Source organism: Orycteropus afer, unplaced genomic scaffold, assembly GCF_000298275.1.
Source record: "Orycteropus afer afer isolate SDZICR_OR568_19922 unplaced genomic scaffold, OryAfe1.0 scaffold00094, whole genome shotgun sequence".
In the NCBI taxonomy this organism is placed as follows: Eukaryota; Metazoa; Chordata; class Mammalia; order Tubulidentata; family Orycteropodidae; genus Orycteropus; species Orycteropus afer.
This window is the reverse complement of record NW_006921681.1, coordinates 3,121,501-3,140,280: the sequence shown is the minus strand read 5'-3', so window position 1 is coordinate 3,140,280 and position 18,780 is coordinate 3,121,501. Positions and strand designations below refer to the sequence as shown.

The following is an 18,780-nucleotide window of genomic DNA, read 5'->3' as shown; positions in this document are numbered from 1 at the left end:
TGCATTGTAAATTTTGGTCAATGACATGAGACAAGGTGTATGTGAACTGCTGTATGAAAAGTGAATTTACTCTGTAAATCTTCACCCAAATCCAAATAAAATTAAAAAAAAATAAAACAAGTCTTGTCTAATTTCACAGGTTCCAATCCACCAGGAGCTCCCGGGAAGAAGCATGAGTCTTCCTTAAAGATTTACAGCCTTGGAAACCCAATATGGGTGGCAATGGGTCAGAATCACTTGATGGCAGTGAGTTTGGTATTTTGGTCTGAGATCTTAACCACTGTGATAATCTATCTACCCGTACAGCAGTCCTAGCAGAAACATTCTACAAAGTGGTGTACCCTAGTTCCTAGGGGGAATCCCAGGAAAAGTCCTCATTCCTTTTTCCTCCGTGGGTGAGCAATGAGTCAGTTGCAGCGGGGATAGAGGGTCCCTGTGACTCTTAACCATTTGGATTATTTGAATGTTACTACTGAAAAGCGTTTTCAAAGGCTACTACAATATTGCTTTTGCTTAAAAAGAGAGCAGGACCATAGCCAAGTTACCTAAGTTCAGCTACTCCTGGTTAAAAAAAGGGCACTTCTGCCCTTCTGAGCTACTCTTGTACTCAGATTGTAGTTGCCTCAACATAAGGCCAAGTCCTTTCCCTTGCAATTTCCGGTGCTCAGCATAGCGCCTGGCAGAGAATAGGTGCTCAAGAAGGGCAACAGTCGCCGCTCCTCTTAGGGACCTTGAGGAGAAAAGAGGGGAAGACTCGAGGGGTGAGGCCGGGAGAGGGTGCAAGGGGGTTGGTGATGTGGCGTACGAGGGTAGGTACAAGCTGTTTTTCTCCGGGAAATCCCGGGGCCTCCCGCCCTCGCCTCTTCCGCGTCGTCTTGCCGCCCGCCAGGCTCTCCGGGCGGTTGGCGGCGCCACAGGGACTGGCTTGGCCAGTCCGCAGCCGGCACCCCGGGGCCTCCGCCCACCCAAGGCTACTGAGCCCCCGCGAGCTCGGCCTGGACCCGCATCCGAGCAGCGGCCAGCGGTACCGAGCTCTGCTAGGCTCCCAGCCGCAGGCCGCCGCTCCTGGGGCCAGAAGCCCATCCGCGTCACTTACATTTTGGCGACGGGAGAGGCAGTGGGCGAGAGCGGCAAGAGAGTCGGCAACAGTGCACAGCGGGGACCACAGTCGGGCAATGAGGCGGGGAACGGATGGCGCGGCAGCGATTACGTCACCAAGCGGGTCGAAGGGGCACAGGCGCGGCCACTGAGGGCGCGCCGGAAGTAGGCGGGGCGCCGCCGAGGGGCTGGGTCAGAGCCTGGCTTCCACGCCCACTGCGAGGCCCCTAGCAGAAATAACTGCCACTGGCTGCAGGGTTCTAAGCTGACTACGTCATTCCTTGAGTTGTAGAGTTCAGATCGATAAACGGAGCTCCCTCTTTCCTTGCCGCTAGAGCCGACGAGAGAGAAATGGGATCGACCAGCTGCTGCGTGGTCAGTACACGTGCTCTGCCCAGCGGTGCATTAGGCACTAAGGAACTGTCGTGGTAATGGTGGGCGCTTTAGTTGATCCCTGGCCCACGGACCAATCTTCTGGGCTTACCGTCCCAGACTGACCTAGAGGTCTTGGGAACGCCACATTTTTACTAAAGTTGTTTAAAAGATTAGATAGGAAGTCCATTTGGGGTATTTGTGATACTGATTGGGTTAGGTTCCCTTTATGTATTCACACGTGACGCATTACATGGATCATATTTATGGGAGCCTTGACATCAGTGACTGGTGTCTTGATTTCTGTGTCTTAGGCCGTTAAACTTTTGGTTGAAAAGAAGGAAGCCTAAGTCTGAAAGCAATGATTTACTTTGTAAGGTATTTTACATTGCTACTGAGTATTCCTACCAACAGTCTTTGCCCTTCATTTAAGAAAAATCCACTACCATGCAACAACTAGATCTGTTTGTTAGTTGAAAGACTAAAAATAAAATAAATACTGAACTTTCTCTTCCATCTCTAATCTGACTAATTTGGAAAGGGAACTAGTAGTGTGTATTAGAATAAACAAGAGTATCACAGAGGACGTGGGATTTGAGTTCGTTAAGTAGCTAAAAGAACTTTGCAGACAAGGGATACACAATACAAACAGAGTGGAGGAGTGTGTCATGCACAGACCAACCAGAGGGTGCAGGTTGGGGCCTAGGTGGAAATAAGATTGACTCAATCGTGGTATGGAAGAAAAAAAAATGTTACTAAAATACAGTGGGCTCTGGAAAACTATTACGGACTCTCCAGGTGGAGAGGCTCATGATGAAAAATTGGTCTGGCATTAGCATAGGAGACAGATTGGATGAAAAACTATTAGGGGTAGGAAATGGCTCTGCATCGAAAGAACAGAACAGTGATGTTGACAGGAAGATGCTCAGAAAGGAGAACTGGTATCAGTAGTCAGCTGAAAAATGATTTTCAAAAAACTTCAAAGGATTTTAACTCAAAGGATGAATTCAGATTGGTATCTTCACCTTTCCAATTACTTCACTGTTCTACACAAAAGGAGCTCTGGTGGCATAGAGAGTAAGACATTTGGGTGCTAGCCAGGTTGGTGGTTCAAACCTACTAGCTGCTCAGCAGGAAGAAGAGTAAGTGATTTATTTCTGGAAAGATTTACAGCCTTGGGAACCCAATGGGGGTCACTAGGAGTTAGAATCTACTGGATGGCACTGGGTTGTTTTTTTTTCTTGATTCTGCACAAATGCTATGTTGAGAAGTGTCTAGGAAGACTGGTGAAAAGCAAGTGCCCTAGAAACAATGGCCCTACTTTTTTTTTTTTCCCTCACAATGTATGTGACACTGTATACCACTCAATGTCAACACACTGTAACTGGACCAAAGGAAATATACTCCCTGCCCTCAAGTAGGATCCCACGCATAGCGACCCCTCCTTGTGTTTCTGAGGCGGTATCATTACAGAAGTAGATTGCCCAATCTTTCTTCCGAGGAGTGGCTGGTGGGTTTGAACTGCCAGCCTTCTGGTTAGCAGTCAAATGCCTTAGGCACTAAGCCACCAGAGCTCCCAAAGGAAATATAATACTTGAAATTATTTCATATAGTTGATCACTTTGGACTTCAGTACTGGGTAAAGTTAAAGCAAAACACACACATAGTATGGGGAAATTTTCTTCATTTTTAATTTACAGCAGAAAGAATATAAAGCATTCAGAAAACATTTTCCATATTTTAAGGGCAATTCAAAACATTTTGCATGGTTTCCAGCAGCTGAGTTCTTCAACAGATCCATTGATTCAATGATGCTTTACATGCACAATTACAAAAATAAAACTTACAAAAAAGACATCTAGACTAGTTTTACATGCAAGTCTCAGGGACCCCCCATTGGGCGCCAACTACTGTGTGGAACTGCCATAAGCGACCGTGCAGCCAGAGAGGGGTTCGTGTTATTGTCTGTATTTCGTTCACACAGTACAGCTGATTTCAAATGGGTAACAAGAATAGCAATTAAATCTTCAGGAGACAGAATAAGATTAGCTATTAATTTTATAATGAAATCCTACTCCTGGCACTTGGGAATTCAGATTATCCAAGAAAGCTGTGCTTACCTATCATCTTATATTCAAAATTAAGATTCACAACCAAGAAAAAGCGGTCAGAAATGCTTCATTTCAGTGGAAGTGCATTTTCACCTCACCTGGGAGTCACAGTTGTACTGGTAGGTTACACAGGTAAGTTTTGAACCTACTTCCTGTCCCCTCCATAAGAATCCACCTAATTCTATGTAAGTCTCTATCTTCAGGAATCTTCTAACTTATCCAGCTAATAATGTAACATGTGAAACATTAATAAAAAAAAAAAAAAAAATGAATGTGAGGGTTAAAGCAAATCCACTGAGGTCATTACTCTTGTCAAAAGATCAGTTAGTATTACCATAATAAATGGAATAAACGTATCTAAGTTCAGTTTTAATAAAGGATATTCCAAAAGAGCTGGCTTTCACATTCTGTTCCCATTTATGACTGCAATTGTGTATTTGTAAATTACTCAGTGTCCTCCTGTAGGTCAAATTGGGTAAAATAATAGGTATTGGGGGGACTTCAACAGCTGCAACATAACCCATACATTTAAAAACAAAATTGAGTCAGGTCAGTTTACAAATGTACAGGTGGCTACTAGTTGTGGGGCTGTCACTGTTGTCAAAGCTGATCACAAGCAGTAAGACGTATACTGTACAGTAATTCAAGGTTGGCAGTGAAAGGAAGTAATTAAAAAACAAGTACAATTATAGAAAAGGCACCAAGAGCACTGACCCCAGTTTTTACCACAATCTTTTTTTGTCTACCTTCCCTCTGAAGACATCAGTTTAAAAGCTTATTTGTGAATATTTTTAGGCTTCACAACAAGCCTTGAGTTTTAACTTACGGTTGGTAGCCAGAACCAAGAAAAAACTATGATCTCAACTGACCCTCAAACCACCTGGGCATTTTAAACTGGCATCAGCAAATACTAACTTTACCCTCTCAGTTTCACATTAGTAGTTTAATTTTTAAAAGCATCAGAATTCTTTGGCTCCTCATTATGTGGAAATAGTAATATACCATGACATCCCTACAAGACCAGTCTGCATCATTTTTAATTTTTAGTTTATCTTTTGTGCAATTTTTATTACATTTTCTGGTTTCCAGCAGGAGATATGAAAACGTGAGACCCTTTTCTACTTTTCATACGATTTCTTTCGTCAGGTTTTGATCATTCTAAGTGTTCTTTGTGGGAGTGAGTGGATGGTATTAAGCTCTATACTGATTTATCATCTTATGATTATCTGTTTTGCAAAAGTAACTTAATTTTCTTAAGCAGTATTAGCATTCACATTACTTGGCACCATTGGCAAAAAAATTTTAAATAAAATAAAATAAACTCCTGGTAGCCAAAATTAAATGTAAACATATCCTTTTTTTTTTTTTTTTTTAAAGTAATGTTACTCTGCCTTTTTTCCTAAGTCTAAATACAGTAGCTCTTTTTTTTTTTTTTTTGCAGTTTAGTCATGCTTTAGCAAAATGTTCTTCTAAAGAACATTTAAAATAAAGTACTCTTATAGTGAAATAAAGTTTTTGTTTGTTTGTTTGTTTCATTTTACAGACCATAGCCACTAATGCTTTGCTTTTGTTCATTTCTTTTTCTTGGTTTCATGCACATATCTCTTTGTTTTAATATATACAATATATACAAACAATACATCCACATTTTTCTCGCTTCATTCAGACAAAACTATACAAATAATTTTATCTTGCCATGTTATTGACCTTTGTGAATAAAATATTTAGCAATTAATATAATCCCTTTCAAATATTTTCTCACTTTTCCATTTCTACCTTCTATATATACACAGAAACTGCTCAGTTTTGATGAGAGATAGCCAAAAATATGGAATTTACTGGCCGGAACGCAGCACCACACTGATCTTTTTTTAGGTGGCAAATGTCCAGGCAAAGTATGCTTTACCAATTCTCTAAGTAATTCTCATTGCACATGAAAGTAAGGCAAAAAATTAAAGTGCTGAACATGAGAAAAGGGACAAGATGATGATTATACTTGCAGGTTCTTGAGAGGTGGTGGGGATAGGAAAAGAAGTTTAAACTCTGTAAGCTGTTTATCCTTAGTTCCCATGTGTTACCCATCTACACACACCCACCCCTCTGCAAATTTCCACAAGACATCAAAAACCTGCAGATTTTAAAAGTTGCATTAAGTGTGCTGTAGAGAGTCAAACAGAACAAAAATTCAACAAAAATAAGTAACAGTGAAGGAAATGAGAACACACGGACCCAATAACGATTTGTATGGTCTAAGCCCTCCACTGAGAATCAATCCCACAGATTCAGCTTCTTGGAAATAACTGACAGGTGCAGGAACAGCATTTGCTTTTGTTGCTCGCACATCCCCACCTTTTATCTATATTTTTTGGTATAAATATTTGTACAGTTCCACACGATGTTTGAATACAGCCCTATATGAGAAGGAAAATGGCTTCCTCCTAAGAAAAAGGAAGCCTCTTTCACATTCCTCCTGGTGTCTTGTTTTCCCATGGTCCAACAGAAGATTGAGTTCCAAGATGTCTTGCTGATCAAATTAAAAGTTGTCCATGAAAGTGCAAATGCAATGACAAAACATTACTGTTAAAATCCTGCAGCTGATCTCCCCAAAACTGCAGAGGGATTTTGTGTGTGTGTGTGTGTGTGTGTGTGGTTGTTGCTGTTGTTGTTGCATGTCTCTGCTAAAAACAGAAATGAAAACAGTCTGAAAAGCAATGTCACATTGCTAAGGGATGCTGCTGTATGTCTTCAAGTTCCTTGGCCTTTTTCAATTCTTTCACTCTGGAAGAGAAACAAAACACAATACCAGGCGATAACTATATAGTGAAACTGACCAAACAAAGGAAAAGGGGTATCACCATTCCCTCTGAAATGAAAAATCAAGACCAAAGCCCTTTTGAGGATGGATGGCAAAAGAATCTGCTGTTACACTGTTAGGGAAAATACTCAAAGAAGGCACGGCCCTTCTGAAGATGATAAGAAAAAAAATCACGACAACTTTGTTCCACATCAAGTGCTCTAAGAACAGAGCAAAAAACAACTTGTATTAAATCAAGTGTAACAATAACATGCTCATCTTAGAAAAATGTACTGTTTAAATTACTCTTTTCAGCCTGGTGGACTACCATTAATGCCCTATGATCCCATGAGATGCAAGGGAAACTGTACACACATGTAGTTTTTAATATACCTAGGGATTGAACTAAGGAGCTTTGGTGGCAGTGCCTAAGACAGTTGACTGCTAACCAGAAGGTTGGCAGTTCAAACCCAGCAGCTGCTCTGTGGAAGGAAGACTGGGCAATCTACTTCCGTAAAGATTTACTGCCTTGGCAACCAATGGGGGTCGCTATGAGTCAGGATCGACTCGAGGGATTGGACTGTTGCCATGATTTCAAAGACAAGATTTTCAGCCAGCTTGAACTGGATCTTACATCTCCACAACTTGACAATTTCACTAAAGTATGGAGGGGGTCATTGTGATTTTTGTAATTCCTTATTTTTTCCTGTTTCATATTGTAACTTCAAAAGATGTTAAGGTTACAGCTTTCTGTGCTCCCAGATGGGCAGCAACAGGGTACAATACTGATAAAGGACTTTGTCCTATTTACTAAGTTTGGTGTAGTGAAAAAAATGGCATTGCTATAGAGTTGGAAAAGTTCATGTCACATATTTATCACCTGTAATCTATATTTTTTAATAGGAAGATTGGCCTTGGTTTTTTATTATGGCTGTCTGATGTTGGTGGGGGGCCAAGAAAGTGGTAGTAAGCCCTAAGAATATTTTTCTCTACTGATGAAGAGCTTGCCTTAACAGCAGAATGAGTAAATTCAAGTGTGACTTTAGGGCCTAACTTCTGTAGTCACCACATGCTGTATAAGCTACAGCTTGCATCTATATATATGATATTTATCTGTTTCTTAAAAATGGGTGTGAGGAGGATGTTAGCCAAGTTAAGTGGCAGTTCCTCAGGACACCTATACTCTACCTCAACAGCAGGACAAGTGAAAGTCTCATTCTTTTTCTAATGTGGGCCTTTAGAGAGATCAGTGACTCCTCCATCAATTTTTCCGATTCTCTAAATGTAAGGTCTCTCCTGTTAGATGATACCAGTCTATCATAATGTTTTAAAACACACGCTCATTTGCCTTCTAAATAGATGCTCGATAATATGTGGGCAGGACAAAAATATTTTGAAAAGACAGTAGTAAGTTACAGCTGTTTTACACACCCTGAGATTCAATGGAATGGCATACTGAACTGAAGATTAAGAAAACAATCGTATTTACCACCTCCTAGCAGAATCACTCCAGAGTATTCTGTAAAGGTGACATACGCTCTTCAAAGAGAAGATGCTCTCTTTCAGGAGCAAAGCCTTATCAATTTATCTTTAACACTGAAAAGAACTGTAATGTTTGAAAACTTGCTGTCTGGTTTATTTTACTTAATATACCAAGCCCAACTTGCTCCTAGCCATGATATTTACAGTGAAGGTGCCAACCAGTTTATTTCCAAAACTGTTAGATCCTTTTTTCTTAAAGGGTACATTCAGAATGTACTACTGCATTCTTAATTGGATCTAGGTGTTATTTTTTGTTTTTAATCTTTTAAGTAAATGGACTGTGGATCATTAAATTTTACAGTGACTTGGGTCATATTACAGTACAGAACTGTGTACACATCATTATAGGTCCCTGATTTTGGGCATGCATACGTGATAAGTGGCTTTTTAAAAAAGTGAAACATGCTATATTCTGTGTTCAGTTTTTAAACATGCAATATCTATACTAACAGCTCTTTAGCTGGAAAAATGCAAGGCATGCACTGATGCCAACTGTACTTCTGGACATGCAATATCTGTACTTGTGCAGACCTATTTGCAGAATTACCACAAAATGTGGAAGCTACTTCCAAGGCAACATGTTATTTCTGCACTAGGACAGAACTCATTCACAAATATGCAACAGTGATTCCATCACTGATGAGATTTCTACAATTTGAAGAATTCTGAACTCAAAATCTGAAAGCATAAAGACATTCACAATTTTTCTGTTTTATCACTGAGAAGAACTAAAAAGGAGAGAGTGAATAATAAACTAGAAATGTTTTAGGCAGTTTCATGTCAAAGATTCTGTAATCAGCTGGTCAGGGTAGGCATAACGTAAATATTTTTGTTGTAGTTAAAATGGTCACATTTGTTTTTGTATTTTTTTTTCCTGTTCCTTTGAGAACAAATTAAAAAGTGAACTAAGTTTTCATAAGGTGTTAAACTGCCATCTATCCTACTATAAAATTGGTGATGGCCTCACGTACCATCAGGGGAGAAGCACATCCACAGAAACAGATTATGATTGTCTACATTGGGAAAATGAGAACATTCCAATTTTTGGATTTATTTTCTAGGCTTTCGTAATTCCCAAGCTAAAATGGGGAATTTAGGTCTTAGTTTCACAATGAAGTTACCACTAGTTACACTATCAGTATAAATGGCATCAAAATGACTAAATGGCATAGGAAGCATTTTTACAGAAAGTTAAAAGAGGAATTAGAAAAAAGGAAGACAATGGAAAAAAGGAAGAGAATACTTAATGTTTCCATAGCTATTCTAGGTCACTTAATATTTGTTACCTTACTTAGTCCTCACATTGTTACCATTAACTCCATTAGTAAATAGACAAACTGAAATACACAAGTGAAGCAACCTGCCTCAAATTATATAGTTAGTAAACTGCAGAGCAGGGATTTGAACCCAGTTTTTCCTGACTTAAGAGTTTACAGCTTTGCTAGTCATTCCACTGCCTCTTATAATAGCAACAATTTTAATATCTTAAAATTACAAATGATTTTTTTTTAAGTTCTTACTTAATTGGCTTTTCTAAAAGATGTTAGAGAAAACATGCATTTGGAAAATTCTCCATGGTATGAGATGAATGCTTATGCTTTTGAAAACTGATGACACTAACAATTATATTTTCTTAATTCTAAGATGTTATCCTTTAGAAGACACCATGTTGATTGTATTACTGTGTTTTGGAGAGGAAAAGTACTTCCACATAAACATACTTATAAATTTTTTAAGTCACAATTGGATTTAGAAAATTAAAACGTGAAAAGAATGTATCAAAGAATTAAGGAATTGGAAGATTGTTTGCCTCCTCCAATTCACAGATCATGCTGATGTTGACTTACCTCTAAAAATTTACACATGATGTTGAGAGAATTTCACTATTACTGAAATCATAAATGGAGTTTTATGTTACTTGAGGGTAGATTATTAGGATGAGATAGACAGGGATGCTTAATTGCTGTTTTTCTTTTTAATCAAATGTCACTTGGATAAAATGATGTTTTAATATTATCTGATTCACCAAAAAAAGAGAAAACAATCAGTATCACCGAAGTGACTCAAAACATCATCTGATTTTTTGTTTTTTGAATTTTTGTTAAGCAATTCATTCTAAGAAGTAGATGTTCCAATTCAGTGTCTCAAATAGCTACAGAATTTTTTTGGTCAAGGGCATGAGCAATCACTGAAAGACATATGTTAACTAAAAAGGAATCTTTACCAACAAGAAGGATAAACAGTAAAAATTTAAATTATTAATTATCTGATTCTCCTTGCTTATTTGTATTTCCAAAATTTGCTATGAGTATTTGCTTCTTTTGTAATAAAATTTATTCCTGCATGTTATTCTTTAAACTAAAATTTTAAAAAAGCATATAAGATGGTTTTCTAGCCATCTGTTGTTACTACTACTATGTTTTACAAGTATGTTCACATAAAAGGAAAAACTACTGAAAAATTCAATGGAGTGAAAAAAAACAAATTGAACTGGCTGACAAAAAAAAAAAAATCACTTGATTAAACTTGTTTCACTAAAATTACCTGTGTTATAAGTGTATTTTTCAGTATGCAAATGTGGTTAAATAGAGACCAGAATGTTTGACATTAGAATTGTACCTGATAATCAAGCACCTATGCTCACCATCTCTCTAAAACTTAGCAGACAGGTGCTTGATAAACTTTTGTTGAGTATGTGACAGAAACTCAGCTAAGGGTTGCTGAGTTTTTGGTCTTTTTAAGGAATTAACAACATTTAGACCGATTAAGAGCTAAGAAGGAACTGAACCTAACTTAAAAAAGGATGTAACATGACAAATGCCTAGGTTATCTTTAAAAAAACAAACAAACAAACAAACAAAAAAAACACCTGGAATTTTATTTCTGAAATCCATTACATAGAAGACAGGCAAAATAGTCTTCCATAAGATCGCAAAGTTAATTAGCACAGGATGGAAACTGGTTTCTATAGACAAAAGGCTACTGCTACAATAAGGAGAGCTGTGTGAACCACCTTTCTGAACCTCACATCAGTAACCCAGACAATATTATTCTTCTGTGAGTAAAAGACACTGAATCGGGCAACTAGGACTAAACTTCATAGTTATTTGGCCCAACAGTACTTGTATCACTAGCTTGGTAATTAGGACAAGACTTTAATCTGTGACCATTCGACTATTAAAATTACAGACAATCCCAGGATTTCCCCCAAACACTCTAGGCTGAAAATAATCACCACTTTGGGATACTGTTGCAGTCCCAACCGAGAAGGAAAAAAAAATATATATGTTGCATCATAATGTACGGAAGTGATGTAGTAAGCAACAGCACTGAAAGCCAGCAAAAGCCCACAGAGTTTATTTCTGTCAGACGTCCAATGGTAATTTATGAATAAATGAAGTAGGCCTGCTTCAGAGACTTGTAGCAAACAATGGCTCCATGGGTAAAGCATAAGGCAAAGCTGTTTCATTACATCTACTCAGCCAGAGAAATGTGTCATGAGTCAGTGGATTTCAGCAGGCATCATCTCGCAATGCTGGACGTCAGAAATATACAGGGCAGCCAGATAAGGCTTTCTGATTAGTTACCTGTTGCTCTGAGAGCTGCAATAGCTTGTGTGGAATTTAGGCAAAGAGAGATCTTGCCATTTTCCAGAAATCTCATTTGGATTGCAAAACAAAAAAGACAGAGAGGCCCAGTAAGAATGACACAGAGCCTGTTGTCTGCAACTTAACACACACCACTGTGTTCCAAAAATATCCATTTCCTAAAAGAGGCAAGTGAGACAGAATTACTTTGGAGATTTAAATCACATCAATGATGACATACCCCACATTCATTTCTTACTCCTCATGGGGCAACTTGAAAGCTACACTTCACATCAAATTTAAAGAAGTTTGCTATCACGGTGGTTGGCCTGGAGCACTGTTTACTGTCGTCAATTAAACAGTACAATTCCAGGCATCGTTACAGAATTATCCCTTAAAGGAAAGTGTATATAGCAAAAAGAAGAGTGACCTTCCAGAGCTTGGCAATGACCCCACAGAACGATGTTTCACAGGGATGCTCTCAATAGTCAATGCTGAAATCACTACTTACCAAAAAGACAGCGTCGGGCAAAGTATTTGGAAACCCAGTTGTCAAATACAGAAAAAATCTGTTCTTTAAAAACTTGTGACCCCAAAGTGCTATTTCTTCTTCCTCCACTTACGGTTCTTTGATTCCAGTAGGACAGTGCTGCACCTACCTTTATTGAACACGAGTAACTAGGCCAGCAATTTGCAAGAAATATGTTATTTAAATACTGGAATTCCCACTGCTAATACTAATATTTGTAGTGATTTTTATCGTTTATGAACTCCCATCATAGAAATGCTATGTCATTGAGGAAAAGAAGAGATTGTCTAGGGTTTGTTTTTCAGAGTGGTGTTTGATCTAAAAACACTTTCTAGTATCCATAAAAAAGAAATAAGATGAAAAATATTTCTATCTAGAAAAAGAGCTGCATTGTTCTATTTAGGCCAACTAAGTCTCAAGACCTTGAAGATAAGTCTGTTATACAATTCAAATTATTCAGTATCTCTTTTACATAAAGACCTAAATAGCACCCTGTTGAATATGTTCAAAATCCAACTGGAAAGGAGTACCACTTTCAGCATGTGTGCTTTAACTAAACATTTCTTTGACCTTAAAATCATCTTCAGTCATTTGCTGCAGTCAGTATAATACTCACCTAAATTAACTGAAAATAAATAAGCATACTGTTGTATGAAATATTTGTTTATAAGGAAAATTCTCTCTTAAGTAGACAATTATTATGTCCAGGACAAACAAATCCTGATGATAGTATCAAAATTACGTAACTCCATATTAGGCTACTGGATACACTAGGGGCTAAGCCTGGTAAGAAAAGCTGAGTGCATATGAGCTGGATCAATAACGAATACTTGGTGCTTTTTCTTAGCCTTCCTCAACTGAAGAAACAAATGGTATTTTCTGGTTGCTACGCTGCTGGGATTAGCCTGTTGTATCTGAATTCTGATGATGACAACTTTTTAGATGTCTTCTTCACTAACCTAGGGCTTTTGGTCATTAACAGTGTTTTACAAACACTGTACCATAAAACTAAATAAAGTATTCGAATGTTATTTTTCAATGTATAAGCCTTGAATGTCTTAAATATGGTATACTTCATAAATTAATAAAATAATTATAGCTATTATCTTCTTTGATATAAATTCTAGGAATAGAAATCCTCCTCAGAGAATGCTCTGCCTCCCAAGAGTCATGTCAACTTGGGGACTAGTGGAGGGAAAGCCACCGTAACTTCTCTGATGGAGCGGGGAGGAGAGGAGAACTCTTTGGTGACAAGACAAGGCCATGTATGCAAGCTATTCCTCCTGCCATACAGTTGGACAGACAATCACCACTCTAGCAGGAGTCTGAAACCTGCTGGGTGACTCTCTCACACCCCCTAAATGCTGTGAGGCATAAGAGATGTCATGAAATTCCAACTTTCCATGCATGAGGTGTTTTAGGATTTCACAACAAAATGCAGCAGGCACTAAAGAAATTAAGGTAGGGAGTCTGGTGGCATTGAAAAGCACCTTCAGAAAATGTACTCTTAAAAATGATCAGTAACATACCAGAAACTAACAAGCTTCAAAAGTGCATGAGCAACCACTTTTACTAAAATGTTGGTTCCTTGCAGCAGGCCATATTAATTGCATATAACATGCAAAATGCTACAACTTCTAGTTAAGTTGAATGGGCATGCATGTGTTTTCTTGGAGGTTTTTTCAAATGGAAAGAAATGGTATCTACGTATGCAGAGAGTGAGAGGGAAAAGGAGGAGAGAGAAATGGAGATTTCTGCCCTCTTTCTCTCTTATATTTCAAACACACCTATCTAAGCCAGCTCTACCACATGTTGTTGTTGTTGTTATGTGCCATCAAGTCGGACCAGACTCATAGCGACCTCTCCTTGGGTTTCTGAGGCAGTATCGTTACGGAAGTATATTGCCCCAGCTTCCTTCCGAGGAGTGGCTGGTGGGCATGAACCGCCAGCCTTCTGGTTAGCAGTCAAGTGCCTTAGACACTACGCTACCAGAGCATGAGAGACCTAAAATAGTCCAATTGCAAACTGTCTAATTTTAAAGATGATTGACTCATCACATTTACAAACGAGAGCACAGCTGCCTTTGTTTGTTTCTCTGCAAAACAAATTTTTCCTTTAGCAACTATTTGTGGCTTTAAACAGGTGAGACTTTAAATCTTTTATAGGGAAAATAGTAGAAATATGAATAATTGCTGGTCAGTTCTAAATCCTTTGTAGCATAGAAAAGCTAAGATTTGTGATTCACTTATCAAAGAAAAATCTACATGACAGCATATTAATCTCTTCCCTGAAGTAGATTTCACCTGGGCAGTTTATTAAAAATAACCTAGAGATCTGAGTAATTTTATTTTGAAAATGTCATTTAATAAAGTCTTTATTTAGGAAGAACTTACAAAGACTCAATTATTGTGTTATCTAAGTCAGCAAACTATAGCCTGTGAGCCAAATCTGGCCCAAAGCCTGCTTGTGTAAATAAAGTTTTATTAGAACACAGCTATGACCATTCAATTATGTGTTATCTGACTGCTTTTATGCTACCATGGAAGAAGTGAATAGTTATAACAGAGACTACATGGCCTACAAGGACAGAAATACATACTCAAACTCACTGCCGTCGAGTCGGATCTGACTCAAAGTGATCCCTTCTTGGGTTTCCAAGGTGCTATCTCTATGGAAGTAGATTGCCCAATCTTCCTTCCGGGGAGTGGCTGGTGGGTTTGAACCGCCAGCCTTCTGGTTAGCAGTCAAATGCCTTAGGCACTATGCCACTAGAGCTCCCAGAAATATGTACTAAGTAGCTTTTAAGAAAAGGTTTGCCAACATTTGAATAAATATTAGCATCAACATAAATGCAGTTAGATGGGATATAAATAATAAATAGCTCCAGAAAAATTAAAAATATTAAGATTTTTTTAATTCTGATCTTTTCTCAGAAATCTAAAAATGATAAGACAAAAACATTAGAGTAAGGTTAAAAGGGAGGAAGGCTGTTGAATGTCATGGACACTGAGAACGCCTATATTAGATCTTTAAATGTATCTCCTCCTTAGACTATGTATAGAAAAAAAGGAGTCAATCTAAATTCAAGTCCGATATTGGAGAATTCTATTCTTGGTTTTTTAAAAAAAGTTTTTCTGACACTAGATCCTTTCTTATAACTTAAGATGTGTTACAGTCATGTCTGGCAGACTTAAGTGCAAACTTAAGAGTGAGCATCATTTTCTAAAATCTCAGAACAGTGATACTGTCTGTTGGTTACCTATTCATTATAATTTACTACACAAATTCTACTGGAATATCCACTCGTAACAATAGAAAAGATGCACATTTTAGATACTTTACACTACATTTTCTTTCCTCATCAGCACCATTAAATGCTGGAAGTGTAGTTCACTGTTTTGTAAGAAGTGTCCTGGGCTGGTTCAGAAAGGGCAGCTTCATGTGTTGACTTACCTCACAGCATCAGCTAAAGAGAAATTTAGAAAGTGCAACTATAGGAACAAGATTAAGGGGGAAATAGTAATTCTGAACAAGAAATAGATTAGTTAAAAAAAATTTTAAAACGCCTACTCCCACCTAAGGAGCCTTCTTGTTTTAGAAATTTTGACACAACAGTAGTTGAAAAAATTTCATGTGGCAGTTTTTTCTTTTTGACACAAATAACCACTTGCTTAGTATTTGCTTGTATCATTGCTATAGTAAATACAGCCTTATTTAGATTTGAAACTTGTACCACCAAACACTTTTTAATACTGAAGGCATTTCCACCAAGTCCTAAGCATGCCCTGCTGTGGCAGCCTCAGAGGTGCCTCCCTCTGACTTACTCATGCATTCATACATTTACTGTATGAGACTGTTCTCCTATCACATAAAAACAGCAGTGTTAGTAATTTAGGGTTAGTTTTTGTTTTTTTTTAAATATTATTTCATTCAAAATGGATGTGAAACTTACTGGCATACCTAGGCTGCAGCCCCATGCAAGCAAGCAAAAAGCAAAATATCAAAAATGGAAGATAAAGATAAACTGGCTAGCAGGCAGCTAAACTCACCCTTTTGTACAGCCTATGGTCCACCAGGGGGCTTCAGACAGTAAAACAACACCAAAGAGCTATTAGCATATGAGTGTCACAACAGAACCTTATCAACAGCTTTAAATTCAACAAAAAAGAACATAAAGTGGCTCCCCCCACCCCCACCTTTTTTTTCTTTTTTGGAAGGAAAGAAAAGAGTGGTGGGTGGTGGTGGGGTGTGTGAAATGAATAGGTAGAAAATTCATCAATTTATCTTTAAGTATAAAAACGTTGGGGTCATACAACTTACGCAAAATCCTTAATAAATGGGACATTTCTTATTGATTCCTGAAGCCACTACCTACCTACATTTTGATGGGGTATCATAGAAGATTTTCTCTTTTAGTATATATTTTAATGATTCTAAGAGATGGTAAACGTGACATTTTTTTCTTAAGATAACATTAAATAATACAGACTGGAAACAGGCGTATATACATCGAGGGGAAAATAAGATTTTAAAATAAACTTTTAGGAAAAGATTTGGATAGATTTTTATGATTTCTTCAAATTCCTTAATTGAATATACAGGAATGGGAAATGCGTATTTATCCTATACTGTCAGTATGCAAAGGTTAATAAAGTTTGCCTGCACATTTTTCTCACATCTGGACTACAAAAGGGCAAGGAAAGAAAAGCACCGACAGTGGTCTTTATTTCATTCCAAATAATGAACAGAAATTCAGAGCCCATAATCTGATGTTCTCTTCAAACCTTGTGAGCATTATTAAGAGGTTTATCTTAGTTACAATATGAACCCAAGAAAGGAAAAATTGTCATAAAATTCTTCCCTACTGATTTACAGAAAGTCAGGTCTAAAACAAGAGTAAAAGGATTTCTTTGTTCAACAGACTTTGGGAGGCAGTCTTTTATGCCTTTATCTTCTGTTGAAATAGCTGGCCCTCTCATCTCACCCCATGTAAGCTCAGGGCAAAACTTGGGCAAAAAAAGAAAGTGTGGGATTTTATATCTTTTTGCTCAAAATCATTACTATAAGTATGTTCAAAGTCTAATGAGACTAAAAGAAATTAGGAAAAAAGTATAGTATGATTTAATGTGGGAACGTTCTGCTTGTTTGAGGTGGCCTACAGAAAATCTGTCTGTAAAGTATTAACCACCATCTCATGAAAGAAGAGATGTCTGTGTGCTTTTGCTCTAAGTACTCCAAGGCTACATGGTTCCAGGACTGAAGCGTCTTCTCCTTGCACAGGTGAGAGAGAACAGGGAAAAAAGGAGCCTGAGCACATATACGAATCTAGGGAAAAGTGCCTGGGTAAGCCCTTGGGATTGCCACCAAAGGGAGAAAGACAGCGATGCTCTTTGGTTATAAGTATGCTAATGCCAATAAAAGGTATGACTGAATAATAAAGAAATAAGACTGACTTTTGCTAAGCCCTATAGAATGAATAACATTGCTTCATCACCCCCCGTTTTGATGTGCATTTCCTACCAGGACTTCCTGTTTTAGAGGATTGGTCATGGGTTTCTCTTTATCTGTGAGCAATCATGGGGGCAAAGGCCCCTCATCACTGCACGGGGTGCTGAGGCTTATGGTAAGGGCCACTCAGCACCCTCCTTAGCCTTCTAGCTGGAGAAGAATGCCAGCTCAGCCCTACAGGAGTGCTCCTGGGAAAGCTTTCACTACTGTCACTAAAGTGGCTGTGCCCACTTCCTTCTATAGTCACATACATAAGTCCTTCTGCAGATTTAAGGGGAGGCAAAAGTAAGCAGTTAAACCCTAGTAAGTCTCAAAAGCCTGAATACTTTCAAAGTTAGCAACCAGATAGTTTGAGGAGCAAGAAAAAACAAAGCAAAATGAAAGGTCGGAGGATTTAAACTGAATGTGAACATTAGGCCTTTGACCAAGTTACACAGGAGGAGGAAATACGACCTTAAAGAGCCTGCTTCAGGGTTTGGTTCTACAGAATGCACAGCTCCTGATGCTAAGAAACCACCAGACCACAAGGATGGTCATCTACACACAGTGCAGATGACCACTGTCACAGATGTCAGACTGGAATATTAACCTAAATAAAGAAAAATAAAAAAAAAAAAACACTTCTCACCAGCCCCCCAAAGGCTAAGAACCTAGTCTTCATAAAGGCAGCTACGGACTGGAAGAAATACAGAGAAACTCTTCCAACTTAGGTCTGTGGAGGCTCGAGCTCCAGGAGCCCATTTCCTTCTCACTGAAAATCCCCTGTGATCTCAGATGTCCTTCCTTTCCTCTGTAATTTCATTTTAATCATTATTTTCTCCTGTCCCTCTCATCACAGACTAGTGCTAGTTGACAACGGAACATGCTGGCGATTACATATCCAGCAGAGGGCGCCAGCTATTCAAGTGGAAACTCCACGCCAGAAAACGTGGACGGAATTCTCGGTTTTCTCTCCTTCCCATGAAAATAAAATGTCGTTGATTTTTCTGCTTGGATACACATTAGTATAGTAGGGCTCAAGATGAAGAACATACTGCAATGTGGCATACAAACAATAGACTAAAGAGAAACTTGGAATTAAAAGCTACTCCAACTATACACTCTTCCAGAAGGAAGACTGGGCAATCTACTTCCATAGAGACATTGCCTCAGAAACCCAAGGAGGGGTCGCTGTGAGTCAGCACCGACTCGACGGCAGTGAGTTTGGCTTTTTTTTTTTTTTAACTAAGCTGTCCATAC

At 38.4% G+C, this 18,780-nt stretch overlaps 2 protein-coding genes across 2 annotated transcripts in view; both read right to left on the bottom strand.

Moving 5' to 3' along the window:
* VAMP3 (vesicle associated membrane protein 3) overlaps positions 1-1,083 on the bottom strand; it is an 18,543-nt gene extending 17,460 nt beyond the window's left edge. The window contains exon 1 of the mRNA XM_042781185.1: positions 806-1,083. Within this exon, the coding sequence (XP_042637119.1) occupies positions 806-1,083 (278 nt within the window). The remainder of the gene's footprint in view (positions 1-805) is intronic.
* Positions 1,084-6,295: 5,212 nt separating this feature from the next.
* CAMTA1 (calmodulin binding transcription activator 1) overlaps positions 6,296-18,780 on the bottom strand; it is a 1,273,846-nt gene continuing 1,261,361 nt past the window's right edge. The window contains exon 23 of the mRNA XM_042781184.1: positions 6,296-6,359. Coding sequence (XP_042637118.1) covers positions 6,296-6,359 — 64 coding nt within the window. The remainder of the gene's footprint in view (positions 6,360-18,780) is intronic.